This window comes from Bos indicus, chromosome 23 (assembly GCF_029378745.1).
Source record: "Bos indicus isolate NIAB-ARS_2022 breed Sahiwal x Tharparkar chromosome 23, NIAB-ARS_B.indTharparkar_mat_pri_1.0, whole genome shotgun sequence".
NCBI lineage: Eukaryota > Metazoa > Chordata > Mammalia > Artiodactyla > Bovidae > Bos > Bos indicus.
The window spans coordinates 46,310,239-46,332,497 of record NC_091782.1 but is presented as its reverse complement, the minus strand read 5'-3'; the positions used below and the strand labels follow the sequence as shown (position 1 = coordinate 46,332,497).

The following is a 22,259-nucleotide window of genomic DNA, read 5'->3' as shown; positions in this document are numbered from 1 at the left end:
GTTCCCTGGGAGTTGCAGAGGGGTGGCCGACAGCTTTCACCCCACTGGAGTTCCAAATAGGAAAAGGAGTGCGTCAAGGCTGTATATTGTCACCCTGCTTATTTAACTTATATGCAAAGTACATCATGAGAAACACTGGGCTGGAAGAAGCACAAGCTGGAATCGAGATTGCCGGGAGAAATATCAGTAACCTCAAATATGCAGATGACACCACCCTTATGGCAGAAAGTGAAGAGGAACTAAAAAGCCTCTCGATGAAAGTGAAAGAGGAGAGTGAAAGAGTTGGCTGAAAGCTCAACATTCAGAAAACTAAAATCATGGCATCTGGTCCCATCACTTCATGGGAAATAGATGGGCAGTGGAGACAGTGTCAGACTTTATTTTTGGGGGGCTCCAAAATCACTGCAGATGGTGATTGCAGCCAGGAAATTAAAAGACGCTTACTCCTTGGAAAAAAAGTTATGACCAACCTAGATAGCATATTCAAAAGCAGAGACGTTACTTTGCCAACAAAGGTCCATCTAGTCAAGGCTGTGGTTTTTCCAGTAGTCATGTATGGATGTGAGAGTTGGACTGTGAAGAAAGCTGAGCACCGAAGAATTGATGCTTTTGAACTGTGGTGTTGGAGAAGACTCTTGAGAGTCACTTGGACTGCAAGGAGATCCAAGCAGTCCATTCTGAAGGAGATCAGCCCTGGGATTTCTTTGGAAGGAATGATGCTAAAGCTGAGACTCCAGTACTTTGGCCAACTCATGCAAAGAGCTGACTCATTGGAAAAGACTCTGAAGCTGGGAGGGATTGGGGGCAGGAGGACAAGGGGACGACAGAGGATGAGATGGCTGGATGGCATCACCGACTCGATGGACGTGAGTGTGAGTGAACTCCGGGAGTTGGTGATGGACAGGGACGCCTGGTGTGCTGCGATTCATGGGGTTGCAAAGAGTCAGACACGATTGAGCAACTGCATTGAACTGAACTGAACATTCCCTGTAGCTCAATGGTAAAGGGTCTGCCTGCAATACAGGAGACCAGGGTTCGAACCCTGGGGTCAAGAAGATCCCCTGGGGAAGGGAATGGCTACCCACTCCAGTTTTCTTGCCTGCAGAATTCCATGGACAGAGGAGCCTGGCAGGCCACAGCCCATGGAGTGGCAAAGAGTCAGACGTGACTGAGGAACTAGCACTACTGTGACATTGTACGTACCAAGGAAGGAAGAGTTGTCAGAGTGTATCTTATTGGAATAATGATGTGGCCCTTAAATTCTGGCTTCCCGCTGTGTTTAAGTCGCTTGACTTCCTTGCGTGAGATGCGTTTGGTGTCTGGTCTGCCACAAGTGGCTGTCAGGTTTAAACATGACAGTCCAGTAAAACATTGGCAAGCTGCTTCTGTAAAAGACCTGATAATAAATATTTTAGGCTTTATGGGCCACACAGCCTCTGTCATGATGATGAAACTCAGTGAGTGTGGCACAAAAGTTGCCATAGGCAGTATGTCAACAATGAGCCTGGCTGTGTTCCCATAAAACTTTATGTGTAAGAACAGGGGGAGCCACGTGGGGCTTGGCAGCCCCTGATACATACGAGGAAGTCAGTGTCGTGTGCCGTCGTAGTTACTGAGCTCAGCAACAGCCTGTAGCAAAATGCACAGTGTCACAAAGTCAGAAACGGTAGCTTCCGGGGTAGTTAGCACATCTGTGTCCTTGACCTTGCTGACTTGTGGTCGTGGGCAGGTCACTTTCCCGGTCTTCTATCAGCACAGGTTCTGAGTCGATAGGAATAGTCTTCTCTGGAGGTTAAGGGGACAGCACAGTAATATGAAAGGGCTTTTTTTTTTTTTTAAAGCACAAATGCAGGGGGCAGAGGTCTGGGCTTTGTTTTGGTGCTCTGGGTATTTAAAAGGATGCCTTTGTCTCAGGCTTCTTTAAGGTATCCGTTGTATCTTCTTTCTGCCACTCTGGAGTATCCACCCTATTTAACAAGTATGGAATGACCCGAAACTCACTTTCAAGTTTCCAAACTTGGACAGTGGTCTTCCCCCTTCAGAAGCTTCACGGCCCAGTGCACACAGGGAGATAAACACTATTCAGTCCTTATCTTGGGACAGAAAACTTCAGGAAGGAACTCCAGCTCTTCTGAAGTTCTCTGTGGGCTGCAGGCACGTGGCTGGGTCCAGGGAGAAGGCCAGGTCTAGAGACACCAGCATTTTCCCACCCCTAATACTGCAAACCTTGATCCTGAAGTATGTCATCTGGGCAAAGACAGATTAAAATGGAGCCAAGTAGTTTTACCTCCTTCCCCATGAAAAAGCATATGGTTTTCTTTATATACTCTTTCATGTAAATTGCATACACTGAATTTTAATATTTATATGTACAATTAAAAATTTTAAAGATTTATAGTATAATTGATTCTTAAACTTCCATATTCACTGTAAAATACAGCATATTTGTTGTGACATTTCAAAGGTTATCAGTTTGCTTTCTCCTTCGGGTTTGTATTTTACACGTTCTACTCTTTGTAATAAAATAATTACTTGAAGCTTTTAATGTCTGTGTAAACACTCAACTCCCTCATGCATACTTAAAAGCTAGGATATTGACTATAATTCATTGATGACCTTCTTGCAGATTATTCTGTGGTTGGGTTTTATAATACGACATTGGAACATGGAGTGTTTAGCACAGACTCAGGAGCCACACCAGCCTGGGTTTGAACCTTGGTTCTGACACTTCTGAGCTGTGGGCTCCACCCTGTAAAATAATTCAGTGCTTTTTAAATTTTATTAAATCATTGTCTGAGAAAAAAAATCATGTCCGTAATTAGTTTTTGTTTTATCTGTGATCAGATAGCAGTGCTTGGTGTGGAGAGTCTACCCGGGTTCTCCTGGAGTCTCGCTGGCTAGAACCAGAGTAGAGAGAACTGCAAAATGGGTACAAGATTTAACAGCGTGTGTATGTTTGGGGGGCGGGGACAGGGGCGTTAGGGTGTATTTTGGAGAAATTTCCTGAGCTTTTAAATTAAACAAGAGACATGTTGGAATTTATCTCAATTAATAGTTTCCTATGAAACAATAGGAGGAGAGAAAAAAAATGCATGTCAGAAAGAGAAATCTGTATGAGCATAATAAGGACAACCGGGAGATGGGGGTTGTGTACGCTTTTCTGAATGAGACAGGATCTTGGGGTCAATAGAGTAAAATGAAGATCCTGGAGCGTTGGCAAATAGATTGATGTCATTTTTTGTTTGTTTTTTTAAGATTATTTTGGTCTCAGAAAAGTTGAAAAACTAGTAGAGCGTATACTCTTTATCCGGCCTCCCCATCCGAGCATCTTACATGACCATACGACACCCGTCGATACTAAGAACCCAACCCCAGCTCAGGACTGCCAGCTGGAGAGCAGGACTTGCTGGTTTTCCCTCTGATGGCCTTTCCCATCCCAGGCTGTCCTTCAGGAGCCCACATCGCATCCGGCGGTCATGGCTCCCCCAGCCTTCCCTGTCTCTCATGACCTCGACATGGATAAAGAGTCCTTGTCAGTTGTTCTGTAGAATTTTCTCAACCTGAGGTTTTCTGATACATGCTCGTGCTGGATTGAGGTTATGCGTTCTTGGGGAGGCTCCATAGGGTGACTGTGACTTTCTTGGGGCATCATATCAGGTACCTTATGTCGCTACATTTCATGGGTCACATGAGCCTCCATTCCTTGGCCAAGGTGATGTCTGCCAGGACTCCCTACTGTAAACTTAACTCTTGTTCCCTTTATGGATGGAGATACCTGAAAACTAGGTAGATATTCTGTTTATGCATTGATGGACCTTGCCTGTGGTATTACTGTGGTGTTCTAATTCATTAATCAGAGTTTTTCTGCACCGAAAAGTTACCATTTCTCCATTTGTTCATCCATCCATTCCTTTATTGACTTCCATATGGACTTACGGCTGTGTCCTTCGTTCTTTGGGTTCCAGGTCCAGTGCTGTTATTTATTGTGTAGCTCAAGTTCTCAGTGGCCATTGAGAGCTCTTTGAGGTCTGTTCCTATGCCCTTTCAATATGCTGCTGCTTTTATTATTATTATTTTTCTTTAAGCTATTCTTTACTCTTTGACACCTCAAGATGTTCCAGCCCTGGAATTGACCGTTTCTCCAGGGACCCCTGGTTCCCTTTATTGGTGAATGGTATTTAGGAACCAAGGTCTAACCACTAGGTGATGCATTTCTGGCTGCTAACCTGTCACTGCTTCTAACCCCTCTTGTTGGATAGAGCTGGGAAATATCTGTATGTATACTAAATCATATGTACACACATCTGTATTTACTTCTGTGTACACACATAAACACACACGCACACACAAATGAGAACATGAGTCCATACTGATAATTCTAGTTCCAGTCCAGCCCCACAGTTTTATTCTATCTGGCCTGTTCCATTTCCTTTTTTTCTTTCTCCTACAGTGAAGAAACCTGGTTCTCATCTACAGTATGTTCACCTATTTGCTCCACTCGCGACTTCACTTTCACTTTTCACTTTCATGCATTGGAGAAGGAAATGGCAACCCACTCCAGTATTCTTGCCTGGAAGTCCCAGGGACAGAGGAGCCTAGTGGGCTGCCGTCTATGGGGTCACACAGAGTTGGACACGACTGAAGCGACTTAGCAGCAGCAGTATACCAATAAACTAATTCCAGAAATGCTGACCCACCTGTGAAAACAGATTTATAATCACAGCACAGTGTCTTTGGGCAGCTCTTTTTGTCTTATGCCATATTATCTCCCTCGTAGCTCAGCTGGTAAAGAATCCGCCTGCAATGCAGCAGATCTCACTTTGATTCCTGAGTCGGGAAGATCCACCAGAGGAGGGATAGGCTGCCCACTCCAGTATTCTTGGGCTTCCCTTGTGACTCAGCTGGTAAAGAATCTGCCTGCAATGTGGGAGACCTGGGTTTGATCCCAGGGTTGGGAAGATCCCCTGGAGAAGAGAACGGCAACCCACTCCAATATTCTGGCCTGAAGAATTCCTTGGACAGAGGAGCCTGGCAGGCTACAGTCCATGGGATCTCAAAGAGTTGGACACAACTGAGTGACTTTCGCTTTCACTTTTTCATATTATCTGGTCAGAACCCCTTCTGCCAAGGTTGCCTGGGTCGTGGTTGTGGGGTTTGTTTGTGCTCAAGTCATCAGTCTCAGCTTGCATTTCATCTTGAATTTTTCCCACATCCTGGTTAATTATGCTTTTATTTACATATAAAATTCACTTTATGGTGTACAGTTCTATGGTTTTTGACAAATGTGTAGAATTGTATATGTTGTTGTTCAAGTACTAAGCGTGTCCGACTCTTTGCAACCCATGGACTGCAGCACACCAGACTTGCCTGTCCTTCACTATCTCCCAGGGTTTGCTCAAACTCACATCCATTGAGTCGGTGATGGCATCCAACCATCTCATCCTCTGTCATCCCCTTTTCCTCCCACCTTCAATCTTTCCCAGCATCAGGGTCTTTTCCAGTGAGTCAGCTCTTCGCATCAGGTGGCCAAAGTATTGGAGCTTCGGCTTCAGCATCAGTCCTTCCAGTGAGTGTTCAGGGTTGGTTTCCCTTAGGATTGTATATCCACCCCACAATTCCATGTAGAATAGTCCTATCACCCTGCAAGTCCCCTGTACCACTTACGTGCAGATAACTGCTCCTTCCGAACCCCCATAAGAGCCCCTAGCAACTACTCATCTCTTTTCCTCCCTGTATTTCTCTGTTTTCCTGAGTCTCATATGAAAGGAATCAGAATAAGTAGCTTTTGGAGTCTGGCTTCTTTCACTTAGTAAAATGCACGTGAGATTTATCCATGTTTTTGTGGGAGTCCATTCCTTTATATTGCTGAGTAGTATTCTACTGTCTAAATGTGCCATAGCTTCTTGTCCACTGACTACTTGAATGATATCTGAGTTTCTTCCAGGATTTGGCAGTCATAAATAAAGTTACTATAAAACATTCATATACAGCTTTTTATGTGAATGAAGTTTCCATTTCTGCAGGGTTTGATACTCGAAGTGGAATAGCTGGGTCATTAGCTTGGTGTATATTTAGCTTTGGCAGAAACTATCAAACTGTTTTTCAAAGTGTCTAGACCATTTATTCTAACAGGTGTATAGTGGCATTTCATGGTGGGTTTAATTTGCATTTCCCTAATGATTGATGACGTTGAGCATGCTTCTGTGTGCTATTTGCTTTCCAGTTGTCTTTGGTGAAGTGTCTTCAAGGATTTTGCCCATTTTTTAAAGTGGGTTGTTTGCTTTCTTATTGTTGAATTTGGGTAGTTTTCAATATATTCTGAATATAATTCCTTTGTCAGAAATGTGATTTTCAGACGTTTTCTTCCAGTCTGTGGCTTATCTTATTCTCTTTTACAGTGTCTGGCTCAGAGCAAAGTTTTCTTAATATTGATGAAGCCTGGTTTATCCATTTTTTAAATTAATTGTGCTTTTAGTGTCATATGTGAGTTTTTGTTTTTTAAAATTCCTTTCAATGGGCATAGAATTCTGTTTTGTTTTCCTATGATTATTACTTTGTTTTTCATTGGTAACATTTCGTTTTTTTCTCCCATAGTTTCTTCTCACAGCTGAAATTCCCACTTGGTATTATATGTTGCTCACCATTCTCATCAGAGCTTTTAAAATACTATATTGATCAACTATTTTAAATTCTCTGAAAGCTCTAACATCTGTATCATATCTGACTGGTTCTGATTGCTTTTCCTCTTCTATTTTTTCTTGCCTTTTTGGATGCCTTGTAATTTTTGTTGAGAGCTAGACATCTTGCATAAGACAATAGAGACCAATGTAAATAGCGTTTATGCCTGGCAAGTCCCTTCAGGTGAGAGTTGAAGCCTTGCTGTTTCCGGTCAGGAGCTGGACTGGGTTGGAGAGCTCTGTTGCTGTTAAGATTACTACCACCAGAGCATGAAAGGGTTCAGATTCCTAAAGAGGCATTTCTTGTTTGGGGTGCGGGTTGGATTGTAAGAGAAATGCTTGTTCCATTCCCATTTCAGGTCTTCCCTTTGTGCTCTGCATCAGAGAGGGTGCTGAACACATTCTGTTCTCCTGGTGCTCTTACTGCAGTATTTTGCTGTTAGCTCTCACTTGAGGCGCCTTAGCCTGGCATTAGGGGGTGAGGAGGAGGATGGGGTGGCACTCTGTTCTGGCCCTGCCCCAGCCTTCTGCAGGCACCCTGTCCTCGGGTCCCTGGGCTCTGGCCCTCTTGTTCTCCTGCCCCAGCTCAGCGGTTGTGGTGGGCTCAGCCAGCAACCCTGTCCCTCCTTAGGGAGCAGAGTCGTGTTTTTCCTCTTACTCACTCCATTTCCTCACCGTAGTAAATTCTCCCCAGTATCCCAGGGCAGCGATGCTTCAGCGCTCCTCTTCACAGGGTGGAGTGTTTGTTCCCTATGGAGAGAAGGGAGGGGGTGCAGGGAGTTCCCCGCCCCTCCTAAATGCTGCTTCTCTCCCCTGGATCCCGACTACCGTGGATGCTTAGTCCGCTTTTCTGTGGGGTTAAACAGTGATCATCGTCTACAACCTGAAGGAAGATGTAGCCTCAGAGGGTCCACCCAGCCCCTCCCACCCGCACTCGGCCCTGACCAGTCTGTCCACCTCTGACCATGCGTGTCCTGCCGCGTCTGCCCCGGATGACTCAAGCTCATCTCCCTTCTCTTATATAGACGCTCCTTGGAGCTTGGGCTGTTTGATGGGACTCCAGCCTTACGATGGATTTGAGGAGAGTTGTAAATTTAAAGTTAGGCCTGTTCTTTAAAAAAAAAAAGAAAAGAAAACAGTAGTAGCTTTTGAGCAAGTCTCACCGTAGTCGGGCTTTGCGGCAGGACTGGCCCCTGATAAAATCGGCTTCCCTCTCCAGTCACCTGTTCCCCCGCCTCAGTCATTCAGTTTCTTCTGTTTTGTTTTCTACTTTCTCTTATGAAAGAATTTTTTTCTCTTATTAAAATCTCTAAAAATATATCTGATTTGGTATTCATGTGGCAAATTCAAAACATATGAGGGATGACGGTCTAATGTTAGATTTTCAACATCACAGGGTATCATAGAGGGATCTGAGGAAGGGGGCAGAGCACCTACCCAGACCGTGCCCGCCCCACGTCCAGTGTGGGCACCTGTGGAATTCAATAGATCGGTGCTACTTTATCTATTATTTTACAACAAAATAGTAGAACCCGTAAAACAGAAGGCATGAAACCACATATTAGAAGCCTACATGTATGTTTTAAGCACAAAAGTAACATGTGCTTGAGATTTTTTTTAAAAAGTTCTAATCTGTTCTATCTCCTAGAAATAATCATCCATAAATGTGTTGGTGTTGATACTTCAAGATTCTTCTCTAAGAACTTATCTTTGTAATATAGAAAGAGTAATAAAGTAAATTAATACACAGACCATTTGGGAAACCCAGGAAAGATACCTGTTAGTTATTTCTCTGTTCACATTTTTTCTCTTCAAAAAGTACATGTAAATGGAGACTGCATTGCAGCAAAACTGAATGTCATATAGCTCAGCGACAGTGACTGGGGTGGAGATTTTACAATGCTCTTCTGTTTAACTGTTTAAACTCTATTAGCTTTCTAAGGGAAAGTGCCTCTGATTTTGCAAGTTTTGAATAGACAAGGTTTTAAATCCAGTCTCACATGCACTTGTGAGAATTTTAAAACTATTCCCTGGACTATGTTGACTATTCCTTGTTAAACATAGTCTCACATGACATTATATGGCTGACATTAATGACTTTTAACTAATATTCCATTTCCTATGAGAAATGGGTTGAGTCATAACGGAAAAAAAAATTACAGAATATTACTACTCAGAGAACAGCAGAAACATGCCTAAAATGCTATGCGAATATCATGGAAAATTATTGTTTACAAATACAAAATGCCACCAGTATTTTGATTTCATTTTACTTTGTTCAACAAAAGGGCGGTACAAACAAGTAGAGAAGAAGAGCCCAGAGAATGAGTTGCAGTGAACTCTCGGTTCACTTTCTCTGTAGAGTCCAGGCTTCTTTTGGAGGTATAAAATTTGAGGCTTCGGTTTCTGGTCTGCACTATGTATCACTCTTTGCCCGTCTGCTCTGGCGAGGTTCGTCCACCTTCCGCGTCCTCCAGGAAGCCCTCCTGGCCACTCCCCTCCTCTACCGGCGCATCCCTCCGATCCCCGCTGTCCTGACTGCCTTCCTCCCCGTGTCATCCTCCCCGACTAAACTGGGGGCTCTGTGTGGGCAGCGTCCTGGCCTTGAATATTCCTCGCAGTATTGCCAAGCTTATAAAAAAAGAAGATGCCATCCGTTAAACTTGCATAAGCATCTATAACATCCCCTCTCGGTTGTTTTTTCTCAGACGAGAAACAGAGGTTCAGTTTTGAGAGGTCTGGATACGACCCGGAGGAATCCGACGGCGCCGAGGACGACGACATCGAGAACGAGGAGGAGGACGAGGACAGCCAGGCCGAGTCGGTGCTGTCGGCCGCGCCCTCCGCCGCCGCCAGCCCACAGCATCTGCCGGCCAGGGGCGGCCCTGGGGACCCCACGGGTGCGGACGAGGATGCCAGCGCCCCTGAGTGTTCTCCTGGGGGGCCCACAGACGCGATGGACGTGCTGCCAAGGGCACTGCCCACCAAGATGACGGTGCTGAGCGCGCTGCCGTCCGACCGCGGCGGGAGCCCGGGGTCCCCTGGCAGCGCCGGGCCGCGGGCAGCGGGCAATGCGGAGGCAGCCGCTCGCCCACCCGAGGGGGCGCCCAGGTCCCCGTGTCACCAGATGTCTGTGGACTACCCCAACCCCAAGGAGATGCTGAGCGGCTCTGCGGCAGGAAAGGCTGTGGCTTTAACGCAGGTAATGGATCCGTAGCCGTTTTCCTTTTGACTTCAGGAGTAAATGTACTGAATCGCTCATTTGTAGCTAGATCAGTTTTTTTTTTTTCTTTTAAACCTTATTTTCTTTTGATTTAAGGCTAAAGGACATTTATGCCTTTTGGATTCGTGTTATGTATATTAGTCAGAGTTCATCTATTGTATTATAAATCTGTAAAAGAACCAAGTAGATCTTTGCAGTATGCTCATTTACTACTATTTGGTTTTTTATAAATATCTTGGAATAAAAAATATTTGTGTGCCAATGGAGAATATGTCTCGAGACCTCCATTTTCCATGGCTTCCTCTGAGATGATCTTCCACTGGCATTGATATGATGGATTTGCACTAATTATCCAAAGGGTTTGTATGTTACCCTTATTGACAAGGCAGCTACCAGTTTGACACCCCCACCCCTCCCACCCAAAAGAAAAAAAAATAGTATTAAGAAGTTCACTTTGCTTGAATCAGCAAATTGCTGTCACCACTTAGGAAAGCTTCCTGCCCAAGAACTACCTCAGAACCAGACTCAGGAAAGTCACCCTCCATGCCAGCAGTGAATGACATCCTGCTTTTACACACCCTGGCAGGCTCCTGAGAAATCTGTTTTCTCTCATGGACAGTTCTCTTACCTCTGGGATGAACTGAGGATCACCATAGCATTTATTTCTAAATGTGGCAGATTTTGGTTTGCTGGGTAACACTAGAGAAAACTCGGAAGACTAGGAAAGCTTAAATTACTAGAGCCTATCCTACGTTAATATTATTTAATTAAATTACATTCATATTTAAGTAGCATTAATATTTAAATTAGTATATACATTAATGGAGTTCTGTAATGAGGACATATCAAGAAAAAGTGAATATTTAGATGATAATCCTGGGTGGGAAAATTGGCAGGATTTACTCCTACTGTTTCCTTCCTTTCCTGTTAGTCACCTGTGCTCTAAGCTTCTGCCCCTAAGTCTCTCACACACTTACCGGTCGGTGTCTGGAGATCCGGTTTTCAGTAGACATTTCATCCACTTAGAATAAATGAACAAATGAAAACTGCAGACCTCTTCGTTAATGGAAGCTCTCTATTTCATAAATGAGTAGTCCTCCAGTTAATTTCCCCCCTCTGAGTCGATACTCATGGCCAACTAAGATCTCAGAATTTCTCAGTAATTCCAAATCTCTAAACTAGGGTGGAGCTAGAGGTGCCAGCAATAATAATAGCAGTGGAAGAAGATAATTATGGCCGCCTCTCAGGGTTAATTTTGTATAAATGAGATGATATCCAGGAAATCTGTGTGAAAATTAAGTACTATACAGAATCTGTGGCGGTTATTTATTCTAGAAAATAAAGAGCTTAAAGGGTGTAATAGGAATTTTGCTTTTAAAATCAACATACCAACATTTAGCAAGCTTATTTTTATGAAATCGTTGTTACACACTTTTACCTCAGGACAGAAGAGACTTTTTACAAGAGCTAAAACTTTTGCTCGGTGACTAATAAGGAAGCTGAGCCATGAAGAGATGATTCCGTCTTGTCTTTCAGGGCGCGCCATGCCTGAGCCTTCCTCCTCCCCCAGCGTCTGAGCGCAGCCCTCAGCCGGGAGGGGCTCCTCCGTCCACCTCGCCTCGGCCCGGCCCTCAAGAGCAGAAGCCGCAAGCCGCCCTGCCTCCGCCCGCAGGCCTGCCTTCTCCGCAGACGCACCTGTTCAGCCACCTGCCTCTGCATTCCCAGCAGCAGTCGAGGACACCCTATAACATGGTTCCGGTCGGGGGGATCCAGGTGGTCCCCGCCGGCCTCACTTACTCCACCTTCGTCCCCATCCAGGCCGGGCCAGTGCAGCTCACTATCCCGGCTGTCAACGTCATCCACAGACCACTGGGCACCCCGGGGGACTTAAGCGCGGACGGGCCAGGCACCGCCAGCCCCGCGGGCGTGGCCGAACTGAGCAGCGTGGTGCCCTGTATCCCCATCGGCCAGATCCGCGTGCCGACGCTGCAGCCCCTGCCGGCCCTGAGCATGGAGACCGTCAACATCGTGGGCCTGGCCAGCGCCAGCCTTGGCCCGCCGGTGCGCCCACCGGGGCTGGCCCTCAATGCCGTGGGGCTGCAGGTGGTGGCCGCCAACCCCGCCTCCCAGAGCAGCCCTGCGCCCCCCGCGCCCATCCCGGGCCTCCAGATCGTAAACATCGCCCTGCCCACGCTCATCCCCTCAGTCAGCCAGGTCCCCGTGGACACCCAGGGCGCCCCCGAGATGCCCGCTCCCCCAAACAGGGCTCCTCGGGAGGCGCCGCCCACGCAGCCTGTCGGGGCGCATCCCGGCGGCAGGACCCCATCCCCGCAGGGCTCACCCGGTGTCCAGCGGGAAAGCGCACAGAAGGGTCTAGATCCGCCTGCCCCGGCCAGAGACCAGGCAAGGCGGGACAGCTCCAGTCCCAGGGACACGGGGAAGGGGGCCTCAGCGAATCACCCGAAGCCCCGGCACGACACCCCTGGCGCACCCTGCAAACCAACCTCAGCGCCCCTGCCCCCGCCGGGCCGGCCGAGGCTCCCCCTGGACCCGGAGGGACCCCGGCCCCCGCCCCGGAGGCCGGTCACCCAGTTCAGCGACGTGAGTAGCGACGACGATGAGGACAGGCTCGTGATCGCCACCTAGGGGCTGTTTATTCGGGGGGGAGGTGGTTTGGTTTGGGGGTTTTTTTTGTTGTTTTTTGTTTTTTTGGTTTTTTTATATAAACACTTACAGGTTTTTTTGAAAACCCTCCTTTCCTTAAAGCACATTTTTCTGACATAAACTCATGACTAATCTTTGTGCAATCATGAACTTTTGACCAATAATTGTTGTTTTGTGTCAGCTCCAGCCATTTTTGTACATGTTGTATAGACAATTGTGCCTTTTAGGAGTTTTATGTTTAGAAACTGTACAGATTGTTGAATATCTATATACAAAAGTATATATTATATATGTACATGAAAGCCAGGTAGTTATTTGTGTTTAGCAAGAAAAACCTGTCAAATAAATCCAATGATTAAATTATATGTTGCACTGTTAAATATTAAATTTTTATGGCTGTGGGGCAGAGTTTCTGTGTATAAATTAGTATGTAAACTCCATATTTATTGTATTCATATTAGTCTTTGAAAATGGGTCTGTCCTCCTTGTGTAAGACAGTAACTTTACACTTCAGACAGATTTTCTGTGTTATGAAATGTTTCAGTAAAGTTGTTTACTGACTTTACCATTGCTTTAGTGGTGGTTTCTTTATGTCGTGTAGTGACCAGCAACCTGCATTCGAAAAAGAGCCTGAGGTTAACATTCCTTCCACACTCACCCCCACCCCCTGTATTTTTGAGAAATAAGGGCTTTATAGTTACTGCCGAGGGAAATAGCCAAGAGACCAGTTTTTCCAACTTATGAGGAATAATTTTGTAGCTATTTTGAGAAGATTCGGTACTTAAGAACACTACAGGTAAGTGTATTTAGCATAAGGACAGAAAAGGGCAAAGTTCGTAAAGGTGGGTATGACAGCTTCTGAGAAATGTATACTGTTACAAGTCAATCCTGAGAGCTTGGCTTGGGCGGAGCCCACGAGCCCCGAGGCCTCAGCCCAGGTTTGCGTGTGAGCCGGCCTCTGTGTCCCCTGGGCCCTGCTCCTTACAGCTAGAGACCTCCGACCCGGACCAAACCACGGGAGGTCTGGGCTTCACAGAAGAACCAAATTCAGACTTGAAATTACTTAAGTTGCCTCTTTAGAAATGATTGCTTCCCGCCTGAGAGGCTTGACTTATTTAGAAAAATGGGGAGGGGACCCACAATTGCACCTGCGATGATGTGCAATATTACCTGAGGCTACAGATGCTGCATTTGTGGAAAAATGTCTTAATGTTGGAATTTGAAGCAATGCATTCATGTTTTTCAAGGCCTGCTTGGTGAAGATCTGGGAGACATTAAGTCGGTAGGACAGCAGTGCATGAGGGAAATAGTCTAAGGAGTTTGGGAGCCTGCTGTTACCCAGCCCCGGCTCCAAACCTGGGGCTTGGGGAAAGAGCCTGTCATCTGGGCCTGTGAGCCCCAGTCTAAATTATGACCTCTAGAATATGCTTCTGTCTCAGTAGGCTCTGATGGATCAGTGATGCTTCTGATGCATGCTTCAATCTACATTTATTCTTGCCCACAGATTAAGTAACAGATACCGCAACAACAATAAAAGTATGTTTTATATCCCAAGATGTACTTGAAAAGAGTTCTGGAAACTTATCATAGGAATTGTACTGGTCTAACAAAGTGGTTGTTGAAAATGAGGGCCATTGTCAGATTTCTCAAAATAAGTTTTAACTTTGCGTCACACCTCTTACAATTTTGTTGCCTAAAATTTTAAAGCAGTATAATAAGCATTCTTGCTTCCTAGTCACATTTTAAGTACATATGACAAAGCTAAATTCAAAAGCAGTGCTAAGAATTTTGGCTTTGAGGTGGGTTTGTTTGTTTTTATAGTTTATATAAATAGAATGTTCTTAATTTGAAGAATTCCTACATATTCAGTTCAGTTGCTCGGTCATGTCTGACTCTTGGCGACCCCATGGACTACAGCACGCCGGGCTTCCCTGTCCATCATCCACAGGTTACTCAAACTCATGTCCGTTAAATCGGTGATGCCATCCAACCATCTCATCCTCTGTTGTTCCCTTCTCCTCCCACCTTCAATCTTTGCCAGCATCAGGGTCTTTCCAAATGAGTCAGTTCTTCGCATCAGGTGGCCAAAGTATTAGAGTTTCAGCTTCAACACAAGTCTTTCCAATGAATATTCAGGACTGATTTCCTTTAGGATGGACTGATTGGATCTCCTTGCTGTCCAACGGACTCTCAAGAGTCTTCTCCACAGTTCAAAAGCATCAATTCTTTGGTGCTCAGCTTTCTTTATAGTCCAACTCTCACATCCATACATGACTACTGGAAAAACCATAGCCTTGACTTGGCAAAGTAACGTCTCTGCTTTTTAATATGCTGTCTAGGTTAGTCATAACTTTACTCCCAAGGAGTAAGTGTCTTTTAATTTCATGGCTGCAGTCACCATCTACAGTGTTTTTGGGGCCCCCAAAAATAAAGTCAGCCACTGTTTCTACTGTTTCCCATCTATTTGCCATGAAGTGATGGGACCAGATGCCATTATCTTCATTTTCTGAATGCTGAGCCTCAAGCCAAATTTTTCACTTTCCTCTTTCACTTTCATCAAGAGGCTCTTTAGTTCTTCACTTTCTGCCATAAGGGTGGTGTCATCTGCATATTTGAGGTTATTGATATTTCTCCTGGCAATCTTGATTCCGGCTTGTGCTTCTTCCAGTCCAGCGTTTCTCGTGATGTACTCTGCACATAAGTTAAATAAGCAGGGTGACAATATACAGCCTTGACGTACTCCTTTCCCTATTTGGAACCAGTCCATTGTTCCATGTCCAGTTCTAACCGTTTCTTCCTGACATGCATACAGATTTCTCAAGAGGCAGGTCAAGTGGTCTAGTATTCCCATCTCTTGAAGGATTTTCCACAGTTTGTTGTGGTCCACACAATCAAAAGCTTTGGCATAGTCAATAAAACAGAAGTAGATATTTTTCTGGAACTCAATCTTGCTTTTTCGATGATCCGGCAGATGTTAGCAATTTGATCTCTGGTTCCTCTGCCTTTTCTAAATCCAGCTTGAACATCTGGAAATTCACGGTTCATGTACTGCTGAAGCCTGGCTTGGAGAATTTTGAGCATTACTTTACTAGCGTGTGAGATGAGTGCAATTGTGCGGTAGTTTGAGCATTCTTTGGCATTGCCTTCTTTGCGATTGGAATGAAAACTGACCTTTTCCAGTCCTGTGGCCACTGCTGAGTTTTCCAAATTTGCTGGCATACTGAGTGCACAAGTAAAGCTAGTGGAGGTGATGGAATTCCAGTTGAGCTGTTTCAAATCCTAAAAGATGATGCTGTGAAAGTGCTGCACTCAATTCCCACCTTTAACCAAATAATAAATGTTATGGTATGCTTGGATGTTCCCTTGAAAATTTCATAATGCCATGACATCCCTTAGGCTTATTTTGTACTCAAATTTTTAAGATTCATTACATTGTACACATATCTTTAATATCACTGACTATAATGCTTTCATGTAGCTTTCAAATATTTTGCTAGTATTTGAAATACATAGCTAAATCAGAAACATATCAAAGTTTGTGTCATTATTTTTTGAAATAGTCCCATGACTAAAATATAAGGGAGTAATTTTGAACTGTTTCTCCAAAGTCGTCTTGTCCTAAGAAGCAAGTCATTCTCAGAATATCAATGACTTGCAAATAATGACTTGAATAAATTACTTACAAGTAATCCAGAGAGCTGGGAAGCTATGTTTGTATGCGTCATGAAAGATCCAGGTTAGTAAAGAAATAGAATGCAAGGATATAACAAATTTCTTTAAATTATTAGCAAAACAGATGAAAAACATAATGTGAAGTAACTTTAGCATATTGTATGAATCCGCTGACACCATCAGAAGTGTCGGAAATAGCAAAAGCATCAAAATTCATTTGTCTAGTTTTCAAAGATTAGTCCACCTGTTTTATGAATATCTGTTATGAGTTAACAGAAATCAGTTGCCTTAAAGTAGCTCCTTATTCCCCAAACTTTAGGCTACAAGAGTAATTATTTCAGAATGAGATGATCAACTGGTAACATTTAATATAGAGACTTTGTTTTCATTTTTTTCAAAATATAGTCATTATTTTCCTTTCACAGAAATGGTATAAATAACACTTTTCTTATTAATCTCTGACCTAATTTTAAATTGTGGGGATTGACAAGGATTAGGGGTCATTATTTTCATTGGAAGACTGTTGAGAAGGGTAATGTTTCTTTCATGATGCATGCTCAGGGCAAAAGATGCGCTCTTCTTAACTTCTCTGTTTTTTAATGTTACATTTTAGGATGAAGTTTGAGATCAACTAGAGATCAAGCAACACCAGAAAGGTGACTTTCCTTAGAGTAATTTTGTTTCAAAACCATCTATTAATTCAAAACATGGAATATTAAATGTCCCTAAAGCAAGAATCTTTTCCCAAACCAACTCCCCATGACTTTGGAGAATTATATATTTAATATTCAGTAAAGGTTATTGTGTGTGTGTGTGTGTGTATATATATATATATATATATATATACACATACTTGTATAAAAGTTCAGTTCAGTCCAAATAAATGAGGATCAACATCCAAGGAGACTGGACTAACTGGAGACGTGACATGAACAGATGCTCCAGCACTTGCGTTGAAAAACTGTATCTTAAAATGTAGCCATTTATACAAAAAGTCTATTTGTACCGTCTGCACCCCACCTCCCCAAAGCATCATTTTGGAGATATTAGAAATGTAGTATTCAGACCCAGGTAAAAGATATCCACACTCTAAACGCTCATGAACAGGGCATCATGGGAGGATCCTTCCTCATGGGATTTCTGGACTCCAAACTTGAACAAGATAGAGACAAATGAGCATATTTCCAGACCACCAGGCCCTGGAGGCAGAGCAACCCAGATGGTTCAACATCACAGCCAAGAAGTCAGGTTGAGAGAGTTCCAGCAGTAGAAATATAAAGAATAATTGTAGTAAATAATAATAATAAAGTTGTCTTTTGATTCAGTAAAGGAGAGAGTTTTTCCCTAATAGTCCAACTATTAAGGAAATCCTATGTCTCCATTAATTTTTGCATAAAACCAGGATTTTTTGTGTGTGAAGCAAAATTTTGTGTTTTGTGTAAAACAGCCAGGGCTCACAAACTAAAACTCACGTGCATAAAAATCAGGCAGAAATATTAGGAACATAGTTATCTTGAAGAAAGACTGCAAAATTAAGAATTCTAGTATTACTCACGCCAGGATTTGAAGATAGATCAGCTGAGGAGGAAATATGTAACTCCACTTTATTCTGAAGCAAGTTCTGAGAGAGCATGACTTCCAAGGGCCTGGATGCTGGGTCCAAGACCTGCTCTGGCAAAGCAGAGAGGTAGTTGAGAAGAGCCCAAGACTGATCAGTGATCCACCCACATTCGAACATCAGCGAGAAGGACCAAGCCGATGTTTCTCTCAAAGTCAGGAATTGAGTTTGGCTTATAGTGCAGTCTGGGGGTCTTTTCTAAATTAAAAAGTCCACCTGAAATGTTATATTTTTCTTACATAAAGTTTTCTAATTGCTTCACTTTTGTTGTCTGAGAAGTTAGGCCTCTCTTATTCCGTAATGTCTGAGGGTTACATTAGAAATTAAGGATTTATTTCAGGACACTGAAGAATTTTTCTTTTGAGGCACTCAGTTGCAGTGGAAGTGGGGACTGTGTGTTGGGGAAATGATGAAAGAATGGAAGTTAAAGATCTAGGAAGTTCTAGATTTTATTTGCTCCCACATGTTCAGGTCATACACCTAATTCTGAAAAGACATAAGCAATTCAGGTAATTACAATGAAACCTCAAAGGAAATGTAAAAATCTCCTGGGTTAACAGGATATGAAAAATTAGTTTTCAAAATCTAGTAAATTTTTTTAGGTATTCATATAGCTCTCAGTTTTGAAGCTATACACAGTCGTGCTCCATTGACACTATAATGGTATTTTATGAGTAAGTTGCAGGCTTCCCTGGTGGCTCAGATGGTAAAGAATCTGCCTGCAAGGCAGGAGACCTGGGTTTGATCCCTGGGTTGGGAAGATCCCCTGGAGAAGGGAACGGCTACCCACTCCAGTATTCTGGCCTGGAGAATTCCATAGACTGTGCAGTCCATAGGGTGGCAAAGAGTCGGATACGACTGAGCGACTTTCACTTTCATGAGTAAGCCACATTATGTATAATGCAGTATTTCTAATTTTTACAGTTCCAACAAATACTGTATGATGTTATCTCCATGTTATATTCTAGAAAATGTCTCGGGGTTACAAAGCTAGTTAAGTAGTGACGCTGAGATTTAAAACTAGGTCTGTTCTTTTCCACGATACCATGCTTCTTTCAGTAATGCTTTGCAGTAACTGGGTGGAACTGTATTCATTTCTAGGTGAAAGTCACCGTTAGTATTCATAAGTCACTTCATTTAAATTTCTTACAGAAATGAGTATATCCAGTGCCAGGTATATTTGTATAGATAATGTAGTTTATGAACTTTCTCCATACCCTTTTTCATAATTGACATAAAGTGGCGGAAGAACACTTAGTTCACTTAGAGGCAATATTTAATTTCAATAGAGGGAGACAAAATGGCAATCTAAAATGAAAATTATAATCACGCATAAGACATGTAAAGCTCCAAAGCGTATTAGGTTTCAGTTATCAATCATTATTGAGAAAACTGTCTTTGTTACATATTCATGATGATGAAAGAGTGAAAGGAGGAGAGTCAAGTATGGATTCACATTATTCAGGGTATAGACAAGGTCTGAGCACAGCACAGCATAATATTACCAAGTCTCTGGATTTGATCTTTTCAGAAATATTTCCAGAAAGAAATAGAACAATTTTCCATTACTTCTGATAGAGAAGAAAATTATTTAAACATACTTCTCCCAAAAGAGGAGGCATCAAATTGTACTATTTTTTCCAAGGTATAGATTTAAAAATAATGTAAAGAAAGCAAAGCTAGGAATTTAGAGGGAAATGAAAACATGTATAAATTCTTTTTTGCAAAAGCAGTAAGAGAGGAAAAGAAATAATTGATCTATTTAGCAAATGATTCCATACCTCAGGATAAACCAATGGATGTAAGTATAGAAAATATAACATTTTTTCCTTCCAATTCTTAATTTTGTGTCTGAGATATAGAAGTGAATAATTAGATACCTTTTATGATGTTCAGCTATTCATGGCTTTTATAAAGATATAAAAACCAATAGACACTTGTTGGAAGTTGATTTTGAGACATCTTTCTTTCATTGTTTTCAGTTAAGTGAAAGAAAGTGTGTTTAGTTATTTACCTATGGGTTGCCTAATGTGACCTAAGGAAATCATGTAGGTGAAAGACAAGAAGGCTTCACATTCCTGAAGGTCAGTCATGGAAAGAAAAGCCAGCTTTGGGATCAGTCAATTAGCCAGGCATGCCTAGTTTTCTTTGCTAATAACAAGGCTTATTTTTGCCCCGTAAGGTCAAATGTTAAGGCTGGGTTTGATTCAGCAGTTGTATCCATTGATTCATTTGATTTTTTAAATTTAAGAATAGCTTTATACCTTTTACAGTGAGACATTTTCTGTTACTTTGACACTCAGATTCCCTAAAAGTAGTTCCCTTGAAGTAGCTTAAGATTTCATGCAAAGAGTCTTCTTTTATAACCAACCTTGTACAATTGTGATCATCATTGACTGAAAGATCCAGTCTTCACTAAGAGTATATGGACTATTCCGATAAAATAACTGCTATCACTTCATAGTCTGAAAGGGTCTCCGACCTTTTGAATTCATCATTTTGGCGACTGAATTTTAAAAACAAATCCATGAGGAGAAAAATAAAATAATTTCTAAACTCACTTTTTTAAAGATAAATATCAGATCCAAATAATTAATGGGTTTTTTTGTTGTTGTTGTTAACGGCCTTGAAGTTAAATGCTTATTAGAATATATTCTCCTTTGTCCTGGGCTCTGCTGGAAATAGTTGTAAGATGTTCAGTACATGGTACATCAATCCTCTTTGATGCTTAAGCAGTCCTGAATGCCTTCAGGTCAATGCTCAGAAGGTCCTTTAAATGGAGATAAAGATCAGAACTGACATGGGGACCCCAGGGGCCTATCCTGGAAAATGTTTTGTTTGTTTTGTTTTGTCGCTAAACAAATTCCTATGAACTCTTTGTTGTCATTTTTCTAAATCCTTCAAAAAAAAAGAAAAAAAAGAGGGATTTGGAAGACCAAACAGATTCAGGTGTCAAAACATTTAAAGTTTCTGCTATAGGTAGACAGAGACATGGATTCTTTAGGATTTCAGCTGAAATAGATTAACGATTTCATTACAGATTTTCATTATGGTTTCTCAGAGGCAAATCCGTGGTCCTTCCATGCTTTGGCTTTTTATGTTATTTAACTGTCTCTGCAGCAGCTAAAATGCGTGCTGAAAATATTTGTGAATTGAGTTGAAAATAAATTATTTGTAAAACATGCACATCTCATTAACTCAGTCCAGGGTTCAGGAACACTTGGATATGTTGACTGAAGTGTGATTAAATTTTGGTTCGGTTTCTGTTCAAGGTGTATTTCAGTGGCCACAAGATTGTATCCCTACTATTGCAATCATCTCACAAATTTGGGATCATGTAGGGTATGGACAACAGGGAAGGGATTTGCAAAAAAAAAAAAGTTCATATTCTACACATTGCAACAATGTTATTAGCACAGACCATACTGATGCTCCATAGTTTATCTGTTAGTCAAATCAAAACATAAGCTTAATTTTCAGTTCTTATTTTTAAATATTAGATATGCAAACAAGTAACATATTGCATATGGGAACAATCTTAAGAACAGATTGCCTAAATTGAAATTCCAGGTCATTGACTTACCAGCTAATTGTCAAATTATTTATTTTCTGTGCCTCAAGGTTCTCATCTGCCATCTAGGGCAAAAGCAAATAGCCACCTCTCAGGGTTTGGGGGAAGATTAAAGCAGATAGTATGTAAAGCAGTTAATTCCTTATAACAATATCTGAATAAATGTTAACTCTGAATTTTGGAGTTTTACAATGATTTTGAATGCTTTACGTTAGGACAGACGCTGACAGTCACACCAGAAGTCCCTAAGAAGCACTCACCACATGCAAGACACGGTAAGTTCTTACCTGTGACTCTGTTACAAACCACTGACACCCTTTTTTAAATGCTGTGTTATGCTTAAAATGTTTTCTAACATTTTGCTTTGCAGGAAAACCAGACAAAGCTGAAGTATAATGAATAAACCCAATAGGTGATTTCTAACAGCTTACATGAACTCTTCTGGCTAAAAAGTTAAAAACGGTGAAGTTATTCCTGTTCATTTTCAAGGAGCAGAGGGGGCTGTCAGCTGGCCAAAAGGAAAGTGTGTGTGATATTTGCAGTGCTGGAGCACAGTCCCAAAGGGAAGGTACACATTTCCCTGGGCTTTTGTGGTTGCCTTTATTCTTGGTTTTCCAAATTTGCTGGCATATTGAGTGTAGCACTTTCACAGCATCATCTTTCAGGATTTGAAATAGCTCAACTGAAATTCCATCACCTCCACTAGCTTTGTTCGTAGTGATGCTTTCTAAGGCCCACTTGACTTCACATTCCAGGATGTCTGGCTCTAGGTCAGTGATCACACCATCGTGATTATCTGGGTCATGAAGATCTTTTTTGTACAGTTCTTCTGTG

At 42.5% G+C, this 22,259-nt stretch overlaps 1 protein-coding gene across 10 annotated transcripts in view; it reads left to right on the top strand.

Annotated features, from left to right (window-relative positions):
• Window positions 1-13,129, top strand: part of HIVEP1 (HIVEP zinc finger 1) — a 136,636-nt gene extending 123,507 nt beyond the window's left edge. For all 10 annotated transcript variants that reach the window (XM_070778384.1, XM_070778383.1, XM_070778389.1 and 7 more), the window contains 2 exons: window positions 9,386-9,879; window positions 11,437-13,129. In XM_070778384.1, the coding sequence (XP_070634485.1) occupies window positions 9,386-9,879; window positions 11,437-12,546 (1,604 nt within the window). In that variant the 3' untranslated portion in view covers window positions 12,547-13,129. The remainder of the gene's footprint in view (window positions 1-9,385; window positions 9,880-11,436) is intronic.
• The last annotated feature ends 9,130 nt before the right edge of the window (window positions 13,130-22,259 follow it).